At 45.2% G+C, this 19,253-nt stretch overlaps 2 protein-coding genes across 2 annotated transcripts in view; one reads left to right on the plus strand and one right to left on the minus strand.

The window, feature by feature from the left end:
- CFDP1 (craniofacial development protein 1) overlaps positions 1–19,253 on the plus strand; it is a 98,686-nt gene that overhangs the window by 64,941 nt on the left and 14,492 nt on the right. The gene's annotated exons all lie outside the window — the stretch shown is intronic.
- LOC122421117 (ubiquitin-like protein FUBI) lies at positions 3,487–3,942 on the minus strand. Its single transcript, XM_043436918.1, has one exon. It carries the CDS (start codon positions 3,937–3,939, stop codon positions 3,532–3,534), a length of 408 nt encoding a protein of 135 aa, XP_043292853.1. The 5' UTR covers positions 3,940–3,942; the 3' UTR covers positions 3,487–3,531.

Below are 19,253 nucleotides of genomic sequence, written 5' to 3' on the forward strand. Positions count from 1 at the left end.
AATGAAGATCTTGGTCCTTGCATTGACCCTCTCCTTAGAAGCTTTCTGTGGAGTTGAAACATGCCACTAATTTATGAATTAACTCTTACTTGGCAAATGAGAAACAGAAGAGGAAGAAAAGAACCTGTACTGCAGAGAAGCCGAGTCCACCAAAGCAGCCTCAATTTCTGAAAATGTTTTACTTGAACATTCACTTCACTTGCAGACAGAAATATCGTTAAAAGAATTATTTTCCTCTTACTGCAGAACCTTAATAAAGCTGGTCTTGTTTTTGTCATGTTGCATTTTACCCCAATGCAGTGATGTTTTATTGAAGGATTTCCCCACCCATTACTCTGACTAGAAACTGCTTTGAATCGAGCAACAGAAGTATTTGAGTTCTTTGTAAACATTTCAGTATAGGAGAAAGCAAAGGAGAGTTTACTTCTATAAGTAAATGTTATGAACCCAGCATTTATTAAAGGAGGCAGATCCTCTCTTCAGCTTATTAGAGGAAAAATAGGCTCCTTTAAATTTGGTTATCTTTCAGAACCAAACATTATTTCTTCTCCCAGATTACTTTTTCTTTTAGCAGTTGATTGTTGATTATGTTCAGTCTTTTAAAGGAGGCCCCAGGGTTGTTGTAGATAGCTCTGCTATAGGATCATTTCTCAGCTTTGCAGTTCTAGAAGTGTGATTTTATTAGTTGATTAGATTCTAATGAACTGTTTGATGACTCATTAGGCTGGTGTTTTACATTTGGTTTAGAAAACCAAAATGCTTGTTAATTAACTTAAAATTATTATTTCATTGGCCAGAAGAGTTTGTCCAAATGAAGCATCCCAAATCTGGTAGCTGAGAAATCATGAAAAGCAATAGGCTTTGTAAGGAGGTAAGCAAAAAGAAGTAAATAGATCTATCGTCTTCTCCATGTACCACTTAGAGACTTCCAAGGAATCTGTCTTCTACTGTAAGGCATTTATCTGTAAGGTTCTTAGTATTAGTGGTTTGTATTTAAACACTCTCTATCTGGTCAGTGCTAAATGGCCACTGCTAAGATGGCTCAAGATGGTAAGTTGAACACATGCCGCCACACAGGTGCCCCAGTGTGCCCCAAATTCCTAAATATGTCAGAAAGCTATATGTCTTTAACTGTTGGGAAGAAAGGATGTCCTGGATAGTCTAAAAGTTTGAGGAATTCCTGAAGGACAGAAGGCAGATGGAATCATATTAAAGGTGGAAACCAGAATCTAAAAGCTCTGTGTGTCCCACCCCCCCCATCCCCCCATAATTTCTGGATTTGGCTGTGGTAAATGGAAGGAGCATTTCCACACTGAGGAGCTAGAACCTCACTTGAGCACGCACAACAGCAAACCCCAGGAAAACCAGCATCATGAGAGAGAAACTACAAACTCAAGAAATTGAAGAGCTAACACTGGAGAATCCAGTTACTGTAAATAGAACCTAAGGAAGGAGACTTAAAGGGAGATGTGTTCATACCCTGCCAGGAATAAAAGGAAAACCTTTAATTCATGAAACAAGAACAGACTCTTATGGGGAAGAATGAATTGTTTCCTAGATCTTGGAAATAAAACATGATTGTTTAGCTAGAACCTCATTAAAGAGACTCCATAGCCTAATAGATACAACTAAAAGGAATTAACAGTGAGCAGAGGAGAAATCCGAGGAATTTTCCTAGGTTTTAAAATAATTAAGAAATAGGTGGACAGACAAGTAAATGTAACAAAAAGAGTCATTTCAGAAGTTTCAGGGTCCACAGAATATGAGTTCTGGGAGAAGAGAGGAAAAATAAACAGGGGGAGCAAATACCCAAATGGACATAATGGAAGAAAGTTTCCAAAACAAGAAAATAATCCTTAGCATGAAAGGGCCCACTATAAATGTATTAAGAGGGCTTACATTTTACACATACAGTGGAAGTCTCAAAAGACTAAAGATAAGGAAAAATCCTAAAAGCTTTGAGATAGAGTAAACAGTTCAGCCTAGAATCAGGTTGGTGTATCAGAGTCTTATTGGCAATGCTGGATGCAGGAAAACAATGAAGCAATATATTCAGAGATCTGAGAGAAAACACTGTAGGACCTCAGAGCCCATACCCAGGAAAGCTGTCCCCCAGGTACTGAGATCCAGTGAAGGCGTTTGTCAAGTTTGCAAGAACTCAATTTCCTACTCATGATCCCTATTTTAGAGAATTACCAGAGGGATGCTGTCCAGGAAAATTCAAGGGGGAAACAGAAGCATTAATAAAAGGGGAAAAACACAGCAGAAAATGCTTTAGGCCAGTAGTCTGGAACGTGAGCCGCTGCCGGCTGCTGACAGCACTGACCCCTGTAGACGCAGGTAAAGGCGGCTGCCCAGAGGTCCGCAGTCCAGGCTGCTCTGCCGTCTGCCGTGGATGCCCCCACGCGGCCAGGTCTCCAGTCTCTGCTCGTCTTTGAGATGCTCATCTCCCCCCGCCCCTGCCCAGCCTCTCGTACCCGCCTGTACTCGGGACCCAGGGATCTCCCTTCTCTCCTCCTAGATCCTTTCACTAGGCTAATAATTAAATTGACATAGGATAGATTAACAGGAGAAAAATAAATTTAATTTTGTATGTACCAGAGCTTCATAAAAATATGAGACTCAAAGAAGTAACTGAAACCGGAAGCTTTTATACCTTTTAGACAAAGAAACCATAGATTTGTGAAGGGTTGAGCAAAGGGGTTTGGGCTCGGGGCAGTGAGTTGGTGAAGAAGTAGCACAGTGTGTTTATACGGCGTTCTCAGCCCTAGGCTCCCTCTCTCTGGTGATAAGGATGCCCTCAACCCCTCTGCTCCCTTTCCTGTGGGGGGTTATCACCTGCTGATGAGGGGGACAAGGAGGGTCAGACTGTCCTTTTTGTACTGGCTGTTTCTCAAGTACCTTTAATTCAGAAAAATCAAAAGGCCAAAGTGGCATATTTTGGGGTGACACATCCTGACCCCCTGCTGACTCCGCTTCCTTGATGAATAAACCCTTCACCTTGTGCCTTCACTGAAACTGGGCCAAGTGGGCCCCTGGAATCATGGCTTCCCCTGAGCAGCCTCAGGCTGGAGCTGCTTTTTCTCCTATGCTTCACAATTCCCAAGACCTGGAGGTGAAATAGATGTCTTCCTTGTACCCCATCACTGCTTCCAAATTCTTTCCTCCTCCTTCCTGAATTTGCCATTGAGGTTACTGAAAGTACTAAAGTGTACACACATCTTTACCCATTCATCTGTCAGTGGACATTTAGATCATTTGAAGCCTTTTTAAAAGAATGCCAATACATTCATTTAAAAAAAAAAAAAACGTGAAAAACCTATGACAAAGACCACGATAAACAAAGACTAATAACAAACTAGGAGAAACTCATTTGCAACTCAAATCCAAACAAGGTATAAGTTTCCCTAGTAAGAGCCTCTGCTAATCAATAAGAAATATATTTATATTAATCACCCAGTTTTTAATTTTTTTTTAAATGATTGATTGGGTTAAGTGGCTTTATTAGAGAAAGCCAAGATTACAGAGGACTTAGGAGTTGGCATTAGGGCCCTTCTTATTGCCAAAGGTGGGCCCAACATTGACAAAGCGCCGGTTGTACTGCATACAACTCCTGGCCCTGCCCGTCTTCTGCTGCTTCTCTTGCTTGGCCACCTTGGGAGTCTGACCTCTCACTTTCCCAGCATGGGCCAGGGAACCATGGACTTTACCTCCAGGCATGCAGCCGGCTACTTCCAGAGTGCTCAGAGCCTCCACGCCACACTGGCCCAGAGTAGCCTCATCCTCTAGGGGTGTGCCAGCCAGGAGCAGGACTTGATCTTCTGGAGCGATGCCCTCCAACAAAGCTACATGAATCTTGATTTGGGCAATTGTCTCCTGGCCAGTCACAGTGTCCTGGCCAGGAGTGTGTAGCTCCTGGGCGCGGACAAAGAGCTGCATGTTGGCAACTAGATCGCGGACACTGCTGCCGCTACCGCAAAGATGGAATCAAGAAAGAGCTCACCCAGTTTTTAAAAGGGCCAAAAAAATCCCTTAGCAGAACAGAAATGTAAATGTCTCTTAAACATTAGAAAAGATGCTGAGTTTCCCTAATAAAAAGAGAAACACAAATTTGAATAACAAGGAGATGCTATTTTTCACCAGATTGGCAGAGATCCCAAAGTTTGAGAACCGCGCTTTGACAAGGGTATGGCCCTCTGAGGTGTTTGTAGTGACAACCGATTGTCATCTAGGTCTGTAAGTAGGGGCTGTCTGGTAATCTGTGGTTCTTCCATACAGTAAGACAGCATGCAGCTTGGAGAAGAAAGAGAAAGTACCTTGTGTACTGATGTGTAATGATCTCTGGAATACGTAAATCAGGGGAAAAGGCCAGGGGCAGAATAGTGTAGAGGCCTACAGTCAATTCATGTGCAGGGTGGGAGGGAATATAGACAAATATATATTGCTTGGATATGCATGAAATAGCTCTGGCAGGAAGAAGCAGATTTTTAAAATCTGACTGGCAGAGCTCTCTTTCCAGACCCCAATAAAAACTAAATATATGGAGATTTAGGTTCTCAGATAGGAAATTAGGTCCTACTGGAGAAGATAGTGAGGGGACTGACAATAATTGCACATGCAAAGACACTCTGGAAGGACACTGGGAACTGGTAACACCGGTTGCTTCAGAGAAAAAGAATTTTTGGCTGGGAGGCTGGTAGGATATTATTTTTCATTGGTCCCTTTTTGATCATTTTGTATTTTGACCATATGCATAAACCAAATAAAGATTCCCCCCACCCAACCCCTCACAGCAAGAAGTCACTGGAAAATACATACTTCATGTTCTAATAGTTCATGTCTCATTGTAAATCAAGAGACCTGAGAGTATTTGAAACCTGGCAAGGGGGCAGGTTGCAGCTTTTATAAGACAGGAAGACAACATGAAAGAGATGGCTGGCTCCAGAGGATCGCTGAATTGGTTGAGTCCCTGGAATGTGTCGGTGGGGAGATTAATTGTAGGGGCAGCTGAGCCATTTCTCACCCTCCATATGCATTCCCTTAGCCCATGGGTTGACCTGCTGAATAGGAGGTTTTATTTTCTCCAGACTTTTTTTTCAGTCTGGTAGGGTTTAGATTGTGCTTGGACTATCCCACATTTTGTTTCTTTTTTAGCTTATTCTGACAGTTTATTGGAATAATAAAAAAAAGTGAGGGAAGAGGCTTCTTCCTGTGCTTTACCTGACCATTTCTCCCTCTTTCTCCTTCGTCCTGGTGAAAACTTTCTCCACCTCCTGCACCGTTTCTAGCTGATGGTTTCTGCTTTGCAGCACCAGGCTAGGTCTCCTGGCCAGTAAGCAGCCTTTTTTCTCGGGTTTGCATCCCTGGAAAGTCCAGTTAGATGTTTTTCAGAGCATTTCAGGCTTGACAAGATTGGCTAGCCAGAGGGAATTGATTGTTGCAACAGTTTGTCCTTATTATTGTCCTCTTTCCTATTCCTTTTCATATGTGTCTGTTGTTTTAAAGGGTTTTGTTTGGATTAATTAATTACAGGAAAAGGAAGATGCAAACCTTCTATAGCTGGAGTGGATCCAGTGCTTCAAGAGGAGCACCTGGATCTGTGGGTGGGGATGGGGTCAGTGGCCTTTCCAGATGATGGTGAGTAACTGATACTGCAATATCTCTGTTCCACAGAGGCTCTTGCAGAGTATTAATGATTAATAATGTTCATGACCTCTCACAGAGTTAAATTGGTTTGTCTGTGTCTCAGTCACTGAAGTAGAAAATGTGGAGGAGTGATTTCTCCGGGGGCGTGGGGGGCGGCCAGCCCAAGCAGCAGGTGAATTAGGAGTGCAGCTGTAAAGACTTCCTTTCATCGCCTTTTTACTTTCCTCCCCCTGTTTAAAACAAACTTTCTGGTTTAATGACAGTCTCAGTGTCATTCCAGGACTTCCCTTCCCAATTCTCATTTGACAGAGGCACGTCCCGTTTTAGCCATTTCCCATGATTTACTTTGACTCTGCAGCACAGTGTCTATCTGAAGGGGTGGCCTTCAAAGATTTTTGTTTTTCTAAAACTTAACAGCATACAAAACCTACTGAGGAATAAATATGATTCTGCAAAACCTTTTCTGTTAAGTGCTGGAAAAGTGTACTAGCTTTCATCTCTTTAATCATTTCAGCAGTGCACTTAACTGGGGAACAGATCATTTCACCAGCTTGTCCAGTGAAGAGATAGACTGATTGACTCCTCAGAAACATTCCTTTCTTTTCTTTTCCTGCTGAAAGGAACATTAAGATTTATTAACCCAGATTTGTTATCAGCTCAAAGTCATACGGAGGCATAGTGTGAAACATCCAAATGCACTCTGCAGTCTCCTGATCCCATTCTGGATCCTGCTTTTCAGAGGCAACCACTTTAAACTCTTTTAGCTAGTTCTTCTGGTATTATTTTGTCCATAATTTAAACTACTGTGTTTAGTATATTGGGTGTTGTTTTTTTTTTTTTTTTTTTCCAATTTTAGACATTATTTGTTAACTTACTGTTAATCCTAGTCTTTAAGGAACACCAGCTCCTGATTTGAAAGAGAAGGAATTAATAACACTCTCGTACCGCCCCTTCCCTGAGCCTGGGTGTGGACTAGCTTTGTGTTTCCTTTCATGTCTGTGTCTGATTTGCTGTTGTTGTTCAGTCACCCAGTCGTGTCTGACTCTGCGACCCCATGGAGTGCAGCACGCCAGGCTACCCTGTCCTTCACCATCTCCCAGAGCTTGCTCAAGCTCACGTCCATTGAGTCAAGTGATGCCATCCAGCCATCTCATCCTCTGTCGTCCCGTTTTCCTCCCGCCTTCAATCTTTCCCAGCATGTTATTTGTTAGTTTGCTTTCATAGTTTGTTTTCTATGTCCCTGTCACATTTTTTCCAACTCTCCCACAGGTCTGTGAAATCCCCGTCAATACTTTTCTTGACTGTTCGTTTCCGTACCACCCCCACCCCCAGTCCCTTCTGAAGCCTTCCATCCTTCTGCTCGGGTCTGGACTCTGTTCTCGGGGCTTTCTCTGCAGCTGTTGTTCTGGGCCTGCCTTCCATCCCTGTTTGTGTGGCTCCCCTGACTCTTGGATTCCTTGTCTTACTCTTTCTGGTCCCTCGTTTAATAGAGCTCATCCTCCAGTAACATCCTGAGGAAATGTTACGCAGGAGGTAAATTTTTGAAACTTAGCATGTCTGAAGCTGGCTTTGTTCTGTCTTTACGTTTTAGCAGTGGTTTTTCTGGATATAACATGAGGTGGGAAATGATTTCCCTTCAGAATTGTAAGGACGTTTCTCCACAGTCAGGCTTCTAGAAGTCTCAAGCCATTTGGAAGTCTTCAATTTTTGTGTATGACCTCATTCCCCCACCCCTTTGAACGTTTTTAGGGTCTTCTATTCTCACCAGGCACCCACACCACCAGCAGTGAGAGGAACCCACTTCATTTTGCCTCTTTTTCTAGCTGCTCTTCCTATCTTATCCCTTCCAGTGTGTCCACCAGCTCAGGTGCCACTGAACAAGAGAGAAAGCTCCTATCTGCATGATTCTCTTACCTTGACGTAGTTGGTTGTGGCAGCTGGAAGGAGCGGTCGTCTTTGCTGCAGCTCAGCTTGCTGCTGGTAGCAAACCTGTACACCTGAATAATTCTTTCTGGCAGCTTCTGACAAGAAGTTATTCAGTTGGCTGAATATTGAGTTAGCTAATTGCTCCAATTACATCCATCCAGTGTTGGTTTTAGCTTCAAGACTGGACTCAGACATTGCTTTTGGCTCATAACATAGTAGAGTATATGACTTTAAAACTAGCCCCCAAGACCAAACCAACAAAAGCAGCTTTGCTCTGCAGTGATAGTGGCAAGAGAAAAAGACTCATTTGTGACCCTCAGAAGTGTTTCCTTCTGTCTCCTGACCTGGTTGTTCCAGAGCTCCATTTACCACAAAATACGAAGGCATATATCAGTTTTTTGTGTGTGTGTGCAAATTCTCTTGTCACAGACCAAAAAAACAAAGGTTCATCCAGCATTCCCTCTAATGCTGTCCCTGACCTGTGTTTCAATAAGGATATTTTAGCCTGTGGCCACCAGATTACAGTTTATGGCAGGGTTGTTGAGCATTCTGCAGGCTCTTATCCAGTGACACTGAGGCCAGCCTAGGACAAATTCCAGGCTCCTGACAGCCATTCAAGGAGGGATCTGCCATCTGTTGCAATGAACAAATGCCTTTCCCATGTCTAAACTGCTAATTTCTCCTGCAGAAAACCTAGCTAAGAATACGCAGCAGCTACGAGATTAGGCAACACCAAGAATTGTTACCTTAGTAGATATCATTATTGCAATCTGTTTATAATGTACCAAGTTGATATGTTTTTTCATATACTCTTCTAACAAATGTTTATAGAAAGTGCCTGCCGTGTGCCAGGCATTGTACCAGGTGTTTGGGCTAGATGAGTGATTGAAACAGACATCAGCTCCAGCCTTTGTGGAGTTTCCACCCCAAGAGGGAGATGGACAATAAACATAATAAATAAATTACGTAATGTGTTAGAAAATGCTGAATGTTAAGAAGAAAAGAAAAATCTGAGGAGGGTAGTGGGAGCAGGACCGTGGGGTGAGGGTGAACGTTAGAGTGTTGAACAGGATGGTAAGTGTAAGTCTCACTGAGAAGTTGAGATCTGGGCACAGACTTGAGGGAGGTGAGAAAGTTAACAAGATGTTCTATTGGAAGAGGGTATTTCAGGTGGAAGGAATGGCTTGAGTCTCGGCCTTCAAAGGTGGGTGTGTACCTGCGGTGGAGTGAGTGTGGGGTTAGTCTTGGAGAGCAGGTCTGAGAGGTGAGTACCTGGTCAGGTGCTGTGCCTTCTGCTGAGGTGTGGAAAGCTGCTGCAGACGAGGTCTGCTGGGCAGTTAGGGAAAGTCTGGAGTTAGGGAGCAAGGTCTGGGCTGAAAATAAGACATTTGGGAGTCAGAGGCAGTTTACTGGTATATAAGCCTTGGGACTGGATGAAATCACTCAGGAAGTGAGTGTCCATGAAGAAAAGCCGTCCAAAGATTGTGTGCTGGAAGACTCCCAGATGCCCCCAAAGCAGCCAACATTAACTATCGGACAAGTCCAAATTGTGGGCCTTCCTATAGGCATGGGGACTGTTCTAGATCAAAGGAGATCAACTTTTCTTGGTTTGAAGTTTTTCAGGAGAAATTTAAAATATACTTTGCTGCCAAAGATGAATTAGCTTCAGAAAAAGAACAAGCAACTGCTAAAGATCCATAGTTTTTCTCTAGCAGCAGCAAGGTTTTAATTTGTTTGTGGATTACAGAGAAGCATCTTTTTAAGGGCATGAGAGGATAAAAGTAGGAACGACAAGAAGTGTTGTTTTTCTGCTCTGTGCCAGGTGTTGTGCTGCTCAATGCTTTCACATACGCTGCAGAGGTTACTCTTTGTTGACTTCTTTATCCCACCTTGTCTCCTTGGCAAATTCCTTCTCGTCCTGCACATTTCGGATACCTCCCCCTCCCTCTCTACAGCCTTCCCCAGCTCACACTGTTAGGCTCCTAAAGCACTTAGTTTTCTCATAATCTAGTTAATAACTTGTTTGCGTTTCTGTCTTGAGCAAATGACTTTAATGAGGCTAAGAAATTTGTGTTTCTATCTCCAGTGGCCAACAGAGTCCGGCACACCGAAGGCAGTCAAGGGCTAGGTTGATGAGTACCTCATTTAATCATCACACTCCAAGGTGCTTATCATTATCCGCAGTATGCTTGGGCTTCCCTGCTGGCTCAGTCAGTAGAGTCTGCCTGCAGTGCGGGAGACCTGGGTTTGATCCCCTAGAGAAGGGCATGGCTACCCACTCCAGTATTCTTGCCTGGAGAATCCCCGTGGACAGAGGAGCCTGGTGGGCTACAGTCCCTGGGGTCACAGAGTCAGACACGACTGAGTGACCAAGCACACACACACATTAATGAGTTATCTGAGGCTCAGATCAATTTTCTCACCCAAACGGTTTTTAGAACAAGCAAACAAACAAAAAGGTTTGCGTGGCAGGGGTAGTTTTCTGCACTGAATGCTAAGCCACTGCACCTCACTGCTTTAAAAACACAGCTCCAGAGTAGTGGTGATGTCCTCAAGACTTGGTATATACACAGTGCTCAGATACTCCAGTATTCCTGTCTGAAATCTAGATGCTGATTTTCGTGGCTTTTATGAAATCTATATATATATATGACCATCAATATATGGGGCAAGTGTTTCTTATAGTTAGCTACAACAGATACCAACTGTATAGTCTTAAACTTAACGATTTAAAATTATTAGCTGGCTGGGATTTCCCTGGCAGTCCAGCGGTTAAGACTCCATGCTTCCACTGCAGGGGACCTGAGTTCAATCCCTGGTCAAGGGATGCATAGTGTGTGGCATGACAAAAAGTAATAATAATAAAAATTTTAAAAATAGTAAAATACAGATATTATTGATAGCTGGGAGAACAGGCAGATCTGTAGAGACAGAACATAGATTAGCTCCTGGCCTGGAGCTGGAGGAATGGGGGTGACTGCTAATGAATGGGTATGAGGAGGAGTTGTTGTTTTTGTTTTTGTTTTTTTGAGAGAATGATAAAATGTTCTAAAATTAGACTGTGATAGTGGCTGCACAACTGAATACACTGAGAACCATTGACTTGCATACTTTAAATGAGTGACTTCTTTAGTATGTGAATTGTATTGCAGTTAAGCTGTTCTTAAAAGTATTAACTGAGAATAAAAAATGATGTGTCACCAGTTTTTCCAGCATTCTTTTATCAATAGAATACAAATCAGTTCAGTAGCTTAATCTTCACTTTTAGAAAACTCTTTGTGACAACTAGGTAAGTTTGGGGGAGGGGAGTTGTTTTGTGTGTTTCTGCATGAATGCCCTTTTAGTTTTAGTAATATCATTCAAATGAGACCACCAGTGTCAGTACCTCTGGCTCCAAAGCAACTTCCTTCTGGGCAGCAGGAATGGTGAACCTGCTCACGCAGTCTTTGCTGAATTACCAGCTGGGCCTTGCAGTGACAGGAAGGGCATCATGAAGCCACTTGCCCCCAAGGAGAGGGTCACCTGCTCTCTCAGGCTACTCCTGGCTTCAGGGCAAGGAGCCAGAGGACAGAGGCCGCCTTGCTCTCACAGCAGGGAGAGAATGACGCCAAGTTTCCCAAGGCTAGTAATATACAAGGATGAATTGGAGAATTGTCCAGTCCACCCTTCGCATCTTTAGTTAATGATGTTTGGTTTGATTTGTTTTCATTTTCTTGAACCATCTGTGCTAGGCAGGGTTGGCCAGCTTTGTTTCAGCATACCTTTATCTCCCAGGCAGCAGTCGCTAAAGCTCCTTCTTCACACCTATTGGCCATGATCCATAGTCGTACATTTACCTTATGACCCATTGTGAATCGTGGTCATAAACACTCTGAGGGGATCCCAGCATGCAGAGAAACTGGATTTGTTCAAGGTTCATCCATCATTCAGCAGTGGAGCTGGATGACAGAAGCCTCATGAAACAGTCTACATTTCTGAATGAAAAAGCTTCTTCAGCAACCCCTGACTGGCAGATTAAAAAAAGAGACTCTACTTAGCCTTATCATTTTTTCTTGCCTTAGAGATGGAGGGTGGGAATTCTTTTTGGTGGTCAGTGATGCAGTGCTTAAAAATCTTCCATTTATTAAAGAGGAGCTATATTGTGGTTATACAGATTACCCAGTTGTGGTTAACATATATGAAAACCATTTCCTGAGTGCAGTGAAAACGAAAGTTTTCTGCTTTCTCTACCAGACTACATGGGAACAGATATTCCTCTTTATTGAAATCCATTGCATTGCTTTAGCCAAGTGACACCTCGGGCTCATGCTGGAAACAACCCCCTTCTTTTGAGCACCCTTGTGCAGGTAATTGCTTCCCAAGGACTCTTTGAATCCTGGATTGTGAGGGGTGCTGTGACGATGGGAAAACTCTGGATGATGGTGTGTCCTGGCTATTTGAAGACAGGCGCTGCCCTGGGAGGGGGACAGGTTGGGGTCTGGGCCGTGTTGAGTTGCCCGTTGAGTGAGCAGGATCGCGCCTCCTGGGAGGCCAGAGAAGATCCCCTGGCCAGTGAGCGAGCGACTGACTGCAGCTGCCATGCGGTGAGTGCTCTGGAGTCAGGGACCCCACAGGCACGCCAGGCGCTAGAAAACAACCTGTTCACCACTCAGCTTCACCTAATGAGAGGACCGTCAGGCACACCCCTCTCCCGACAGAGCTGCGAGGTGTCAGGAATCGAGCTCTGTCCAGTGTTCATATCCTTCTCATTTGCAATTTAGCATGCTTGTTTAGTAGTGGTGAGAAGTTGAGGGGTGGAGGGGGAGTAATTTTGCAAAATCTATGCTAGCTAACTCGTGTGTGTTTCATCTGAAGCCTTGTGGTTAATGTGCCTACCCGTTTCTAGAAGGGAGCACAGGCACGACTCGTTTCAGTGAGCGCTCCCTGATCTGACTGAGCATACCCCCACATCCTGAGACTCTAACCTGATCTCAGCCTGGGAGGTGGCCAAGACTTTAAAACGTACTTTATGTTGACATCCTCAGACATTTTCATGAGGAGAGAGAGACCTGCCTGAGAAAAAGCAAGCTGGAAGTCAAAGAAAGCAGAATGCTGAGGTCTGAGAAAGCACGCCAACTCCCGAGTCAGCAGTTAGCCAGAACAGCCCAGTCGGGCACATTGTCTTCCGGGCTCCACGCTTTGCTTCTCACTGGCCGCTGTCTCTGGGAGAGGCGCTCTTCTCCTGCCCGGATGGGACCAGTCAGGGTGAGCAAGGCTCCTGCCCTCAGCCCCGGCGGGCAGTCCGGAGCTGCCTGGCCTGGCTCGGTCTCAGGGAGGCCCCAGAGTGCCCCGGCAGAGGGGCTCGCTCCGCTCATCTCGCCTCTGCCCCAGGGCTGTGGCTGGTTGGCGCCCATATGGAAGCAGTGTCGAAAACAAGCTGTGCCTGCCTCAGTTGAGCTCCCAGGGTTTGCCTAAAGAAAAATGCCATTATGGGTTTTGTTAGGAGCTGTATGTAATAGTTTCTTTAAAAGTCTGTCTCAGAAATGTAAATGGTCTGTCTGTATTGGTCAGTACATTATTCTCCCCAGCTGCGCCTGATCATGCAAATTAAAGCAACAGCAGCACCTCTGGGGAGAGGCCTCCATTCCCCCCCAGGCATAATCCTCACTCCCAGTAAACAGATCATTTCCTCCTTGGAGAGCCCCCTGGCCTGCTTCAGGCCCCAACTGCTCTAACGTGGTGGCCCTGGGTCCCGCCATGGGAATGGTGTGAGGAAGGAAGTTGCCAGAGCAGAGGCAGGAAGGGATGTGGCATTATCTCTTTCCCAGGGAATGAGATGAAACCACATGGGAGTGGGACAAAGGAGAAGGGAAACAGAAAAGTATCATTTCCTCAAGGTCTGGTGGGCAGGCCAGAGGGTTTTTCTTTGCCACTGACTTTGCACTGACTTTGCTTAACCCTCTGCACACCGGGCCTCTGACCCTTGAGAAGAGAATCCAGATATCAAGGTGAATGCTTCTGTGTTGGCCAGGGACTCTGTGCTCACCATTGGCAGTTCTAGTCTAGGACCCTGCTGATGATCATAACCCTTGGCCTTTCTCCAATTACTGCTTTTTCACTTTTTGGAGACTTTTCTTACACCCAGAGGTGATGGGGCATGAATCACCCCCCCAAAAAGAAAATTTGTATATATAGAGAGAAGGAGAGAGAGAGAAAGCAAATGTGGCAAAATGTTAATAATTGGTGAATTATAGTGAAGAGTATTTAGATAAATAGTTGTTCTCTGCTTTCACCTTTTCTGTCAGTTTGACATTTTGAAACTGGAAAGTTGAGGGGACGTTCTCAGCAGACCACATTGGCTTCCTTGTGCTGTCACATTCCATCTCAGAGAAGCAGGAGCAGACTGGGTGCTCTAGAGCTCACCCACCCGCCTGACAACGCAGGCCTTTTACATCTTCATACAGCATTTTTCTCTGCATTAAGTGTGTGAACCAAGCACTGCAAAGGCCTCATGTGCGCCAAGGATTGGCGTGGAAAAGGACCCATTCTTTCCTAATGCTTGTCTAACTTTGACCCGCCCTGAAAGGTCTGAACTAGGCAGATTAATGAAAACAAACAACAATAAAAACAAACAATCGCCTTCTGTGGCAAGGGGCCCAAGCCCACTGAGCTGGTCTCACAGAACAATGGACCGGCGGAGGACTGCTCTCCACAAAGAGGGGCATTAACTTTCTCTCGGCACATGACGCTAATCAACTGCTGCCCAGCTGCTCATTAGCTGCCCCAGAGAATAAGTCCGTTTCAGTGTTGTTTGAGAGTCCCCAGCCACAAGTTACTTGTCTCAGAAATACTTGACCTTGATCACAAGAGAGACCAGAGACTGTGCAGTTACAGCAATCCTGCTGCTTTGAAGAGAGCTGACTGTGGAGGGATGGTGTGTCTTCTGTAGGAAGAGCTGCTCATTTAAATAGAACCAAGTCAGCTAAAACAGTCCTCCCAGCAAGCAAAACAGTCCTGTGCTTAACAGATAGGGAAGAAACAGTTGGAAAGGGCTTTCTGTAACATAGTATTTTAGAAGAGCTTAGAATTCGGGGCTTTTGCTACCAGAATCATCACCTAGTTTTCACAGACATGCTGTAAAGATGGAGAGCAGCTGAAAACAAATCAGACAAAACTTAACTTCCCTTTACTCTTGGATTGGCATGAGATCAATAAAACTGAGTTAGCAGACCATTTTCTATTTGTACAAAAACTGTGAAGCTGCTACTTGTTGCCAGCTTTTATTTCACCTTTTGCTGGTAGATGCCTTTTTTCTTTTTCTGTTTTTTTTTGGCTGGCAGTGTATCAATGTCAATATTTCTGGTTTTCCACTTTACTGAGCCCAGTGTCCCATAGAATACTGGCAATACAATGTTGGGAAGTGAATGGGATTTAAACTCTTTTCCTAATGTGCCACTGGCTTCCAGTCCATTTCCTTGAGTCGTCTGGTCTTGGGCTTTGGGAAGATTACTTAAGAGACTTATGCAGGTGGGGAGTGAAATTGGCCCAGGGACTGGGGCTTTACTTTTCATTCTTAGGGATTTCAGCTTAATCCAAAGAAGATCTGCAAGAGAACAAGCAGACGGCTCTCACTGGAGCAGACGGCTCTCACTGAAGAATTTCCATCATAAACCTTCTTCCCACTTCTCGGGAAGATCCATGCCAGTCCCAGACCCTTGTGTGGCTCTTAGTCCAGGAGGAGCTACGAGAAGTCCACTCCTGCTTGTAAACAGATGACAGATACTGAGGAAACTGCTTATCTCTGCCAAAAGATCTTAGTTCCAAATAATTTGCATTTTAGTGGTTAAGCAAGTTGTGAGTCGGAAGGCATAGACTTGAGCTGGGCTGTGTGTGTTGCAGTTCCAGGTAGAGGTCAGTGGAACTCCCATGCACTTGTGTTGACCTTATCCTTGCTGGTTCAGTTTTGGAGCTTCCTTTTCTTTGCTGTTGGTTAAAATGTAGTGTTAAAAACTTCTGTTATAAGAGAAAATTCATTTGTCCACTGTCAAATCCTATTAAACATGTAGTGATCACATACCATGGCAAAGCTTTGTACAATGCTGAGTGAGCCAAGAATGAGTAAGACATGGGCCCTGTGTACAGTGAGCTCCAGGACAACAGGGAAGATAAGAATTTCCCCCCAGCCCCCAAAATCAGCAGTGAAATTGGAGTGTGGAAGGGATGGCCAAAGGTTATCTGTCCTCATCTCTAGTATCAGCAAGGTGACCAGAAGCACCGAGTACTGGACCCAAGTCTGTCTCTCACTGTGTACCTGGGCAGATTTCTTAACCTTCTTAGAATTTAGTTAACACATCTCTAAAACAAAGCGTTTGCATTATCCAGCCTCTCAGCTGCTCCTTCTTTCATGCCCTAATAGTATTTGGTCACAATTTTTTTGTATAATCACCTCCTCCACCAGATTTTCTCCTTGAAGCCAAGAATTATGCTTTATATATTTTTGTATCAATCCCTAGTTCCAAGCACACTGTCTGATGTACAGTAATTTCTGAGTAACCTCTGTCGGATGTGTCCAATGAACGAATGTACTCTAAATTCATTCCCAAACCTCAAATTCTATTCTGTGGGACCACTGGGCGCCTGAGGCTGATTTTAAAGATCATGGGAAAGATGTTCCCACTCTTTCTCGAGAACCAGTTGCTCTGTCCTGTCATCCTTTCTATTTCTGTCTAAGAAGTTATTTTTCCAGCTCCTTTCCAGTACATCTTATAAATAAATAGCAGGATCCAGAGCTTCACTGAACATGGCCAGATAAAGCAATGCTTTTGCTATGGAACAGATCAGTTGGGTGAATCTGTGTCCATGTTCATGGGACTGGAACAAAGAAAACATGTTACTTTAATATCTTTATAACAGATTCAACAGGATGGACTTTATCATTTAGTTGCAATGAATTTTGTTAAACCTACATTTCAGGGGCTAAAAAAGCAGCATAAGTTCTAGCAGATTATCATTGTAAACTTTGAATTCAGAAAGGAAAAAGACAACAATCATTTTGCCCTTTTACCCTTTTTACTTTTCTGAGATTCTGAATCTTCTTTTGTGAGGTCTTGGTTGGTGTCTAGTGTTGGGACAAGTCATTAAGCTTGGTGTGGCGGGAAGGGAATTGAGATAATTGCTGACTGATGGGGAACGGACAGAAAGCACAAAAGAAAAGGCTTAGTGAGAGTCTCTCTCACCAGCGTGCTGTGCACTCAGCCACACTGATGGCACAGAAGCCAGCTGGTTAGAGTGACGGCCATGCTCCTCAGATGGAACTAGTGTTCACATCAAACATACGGTCGTAAGATCAGCAGAGCAGGAGGAGGTGGTTGAAATGTCATGGATTACGTGGAAAACATCTTGGCAGCAATATTCTGGACGTGTCTGAATGTAACATTCTGGCTGCATTCTGAGGGAGCAAGTGCAGGGGCCCTCCTGTGAGCTTTGGTCTCTAAAGGTGGGTGAGGGTTCTCTTGAATGTGGTTTCTCTGACACAGCTCACCCCCCTTTAGAACCAAGACTGGAAAGTCTGCAGATGGGGAAGGGGTTAAGCTGTCAGAACCAATTTCCTGGTAGTCTCTTGCCCTTATGGCTTAGGATCCAGAGCAAACTCTGATGCCTGAAGCAGCACGGATTCCTGCTGACAGCAGAGAGGTCACCAAGGGAATCTGGAGTCTCCCCTTTGCCTGGTTGCCCAATGCCTGTGGGACGCCAGTGCTGGGTCACCGTCTCCTAGCCCAGCCGCTGTTGTGAGGGGGCCGTGCAGGGCACGGCGTGCTTTGCATTTCCCAGCAGGGCAGAGACGGCTCCCAGCCGCGGCCCAGAAGCTGACTGTCTGCTGCCTGCCTCAGCTTTCCTGAAAGCCTGATGGATGAACCTTCGCAGCAGAGAGGGGGCCAAGGTCAGGCTCGCTCTGCCTTCCTGAAGGCTGTGATGGACTGACTCCAGGACTGTGCCGCTGCAGCCCTGTTTGAAGGTGGAAAGCGAGGATGAGACCTCACACGCCAGCCTCCAGGAGAGGTGCTGGTCTCAGGGATGAGGCGCCGCCACGTGCTTTGACTCCTGCTGTAAACGTGTTGTTCACTTTGATATAGCCTCAAATAAAAGATGGCTAGTTTTACTTTTGAGGCCAGCAAATTAGGAAATAATACACTGTGTTAATAATCCAGTGGAGGCAGACCTAGAAGCTTTTCCATAAAGTGTAATATAACAGGTGACATTTTGCTGATGTTTACTGGTGAGCAAGGCAAAGAGGGGTTGTGACTGTTTTCCTTTTCTAACACCCTCTTCACTGCTATGTGCAAAAATCATTTTCCTTTGTTGAAAAGATGGTGTATTCTGGTAATGCCATCAGAGCTGTAGGCTAAGGGGGAGAGATGTGTACAAGGTCATGGTGTTGCCCAGATAAAATGGGGAACCCTGAGTTGCTGAGAACTGGTTGGCGAATATAAGTGGAAATTCCTCCCCTTAGAATTCCCTAATTTAGAAGTATTCTGAATACCTTTTATTCTAAAAAAGTCTAATCCTTTCCCACTAGTTGGTTCTGTGGTCCAGGTAACACTGTTGACTTTATTGAGTGTCTCCTGTTGGCAGAACTATATCCATGTGCTGGAGAGAGATTTGGAAACCCAGAACTTAAGTGTCCACATCATACAGAGCCGGCACAGGGCAGGTTGTGTTTCTCCTGAACATCTTTTTTAGATTCCCAACAAAGCAGAACCTTGGGAAAGGCTTTGAGTGCAGATAGCTTATTTGGGAAGGCGTCTCAAGAAGCAGGAGTTGAGGGAGTGGGGCAGGTGAGGCCGGGAAGGGGGAAAGCCAGTACAGGCGTGTGTGCCCGAGGCCACAGGACCCCGCGTCACCGGGACTTCTGAGGGACTTCAGTGTGCCTCCCAGAGCCACCCGCCTGAGCACAAGAGCTTGGCCACTCAGCCACCAGCTCCCCAGTCATTCCACCACAGTGCCTGTGACACGTGGACAGGGTCGGAGGAGGCCCTGTGGACAGAAATGAGAAGCCCATGGGTATGCGGCTTTAGCGAGGTGTCAGCAGCGGCCCTGAGCCTCCTCCGAGCTGACCCGTGTGGCCATGGCTGAGAGCGGAGCCCCTCAGGCACGCGTTACAGACAGAAGCAGGCCTGCGGCGGGAGAGAACTGGGGCGCTGTTGACGCTCCAGCAGGAGGTGTCTAATCCAGAGAGTGCGGGAAGGGCCTGGGAGAGCCTCCTGCAGAAGGTGGTTTCCCGGCTGAGACGAGACCAGAGAGGTAAACTGCACGGTCAGGATGGTGTGGCTGGAGCTTTGGCTGCAAAGGAAGATGTCGTGAGAGAAGGTCAGGAAGAACTTCAAGAGTGAAGGTGTTTAGACTTTATCGTAAGAGCAGTCGGGGTCAGGGAGGAGGTACTTAAACAGAAACTCACTCTAAAGACAGCATATATTAATAGCATCGATGCCAGGATGGAACAGGTGAGTGATGGGACCAGATAAAAGTCAGGGAGACAAGTGAAGAGGCTGCTGAAGTATCCAAGTGAGAGAAAAGAAAACTGAGAACGAGTATAGTGCAGCAGGTGAGAAGTGGAAATATTTGAGCCGTATTAAGTTTCCTCATCCCCCCTCATGCTCTGTTCCTGGTAAAATATCACCACCTGCAGTGCAGGAGACACACGT

Source organism: Cervus canadensis, chromosome 18, assembly GCF_019320065.1.
Source record: "Cervus canadensis isolate Bull #8, Minnesota chromosome 18, ASM1932006v1, whole genome shotgun sequence".
Classification (NCBI taxonomy): domain Eukaryota; kingdom Metazoa; phylum Chordata; class Mammalia; order Artiodactyla; family Cervidae; genus Cervus; species Cervus canadensis.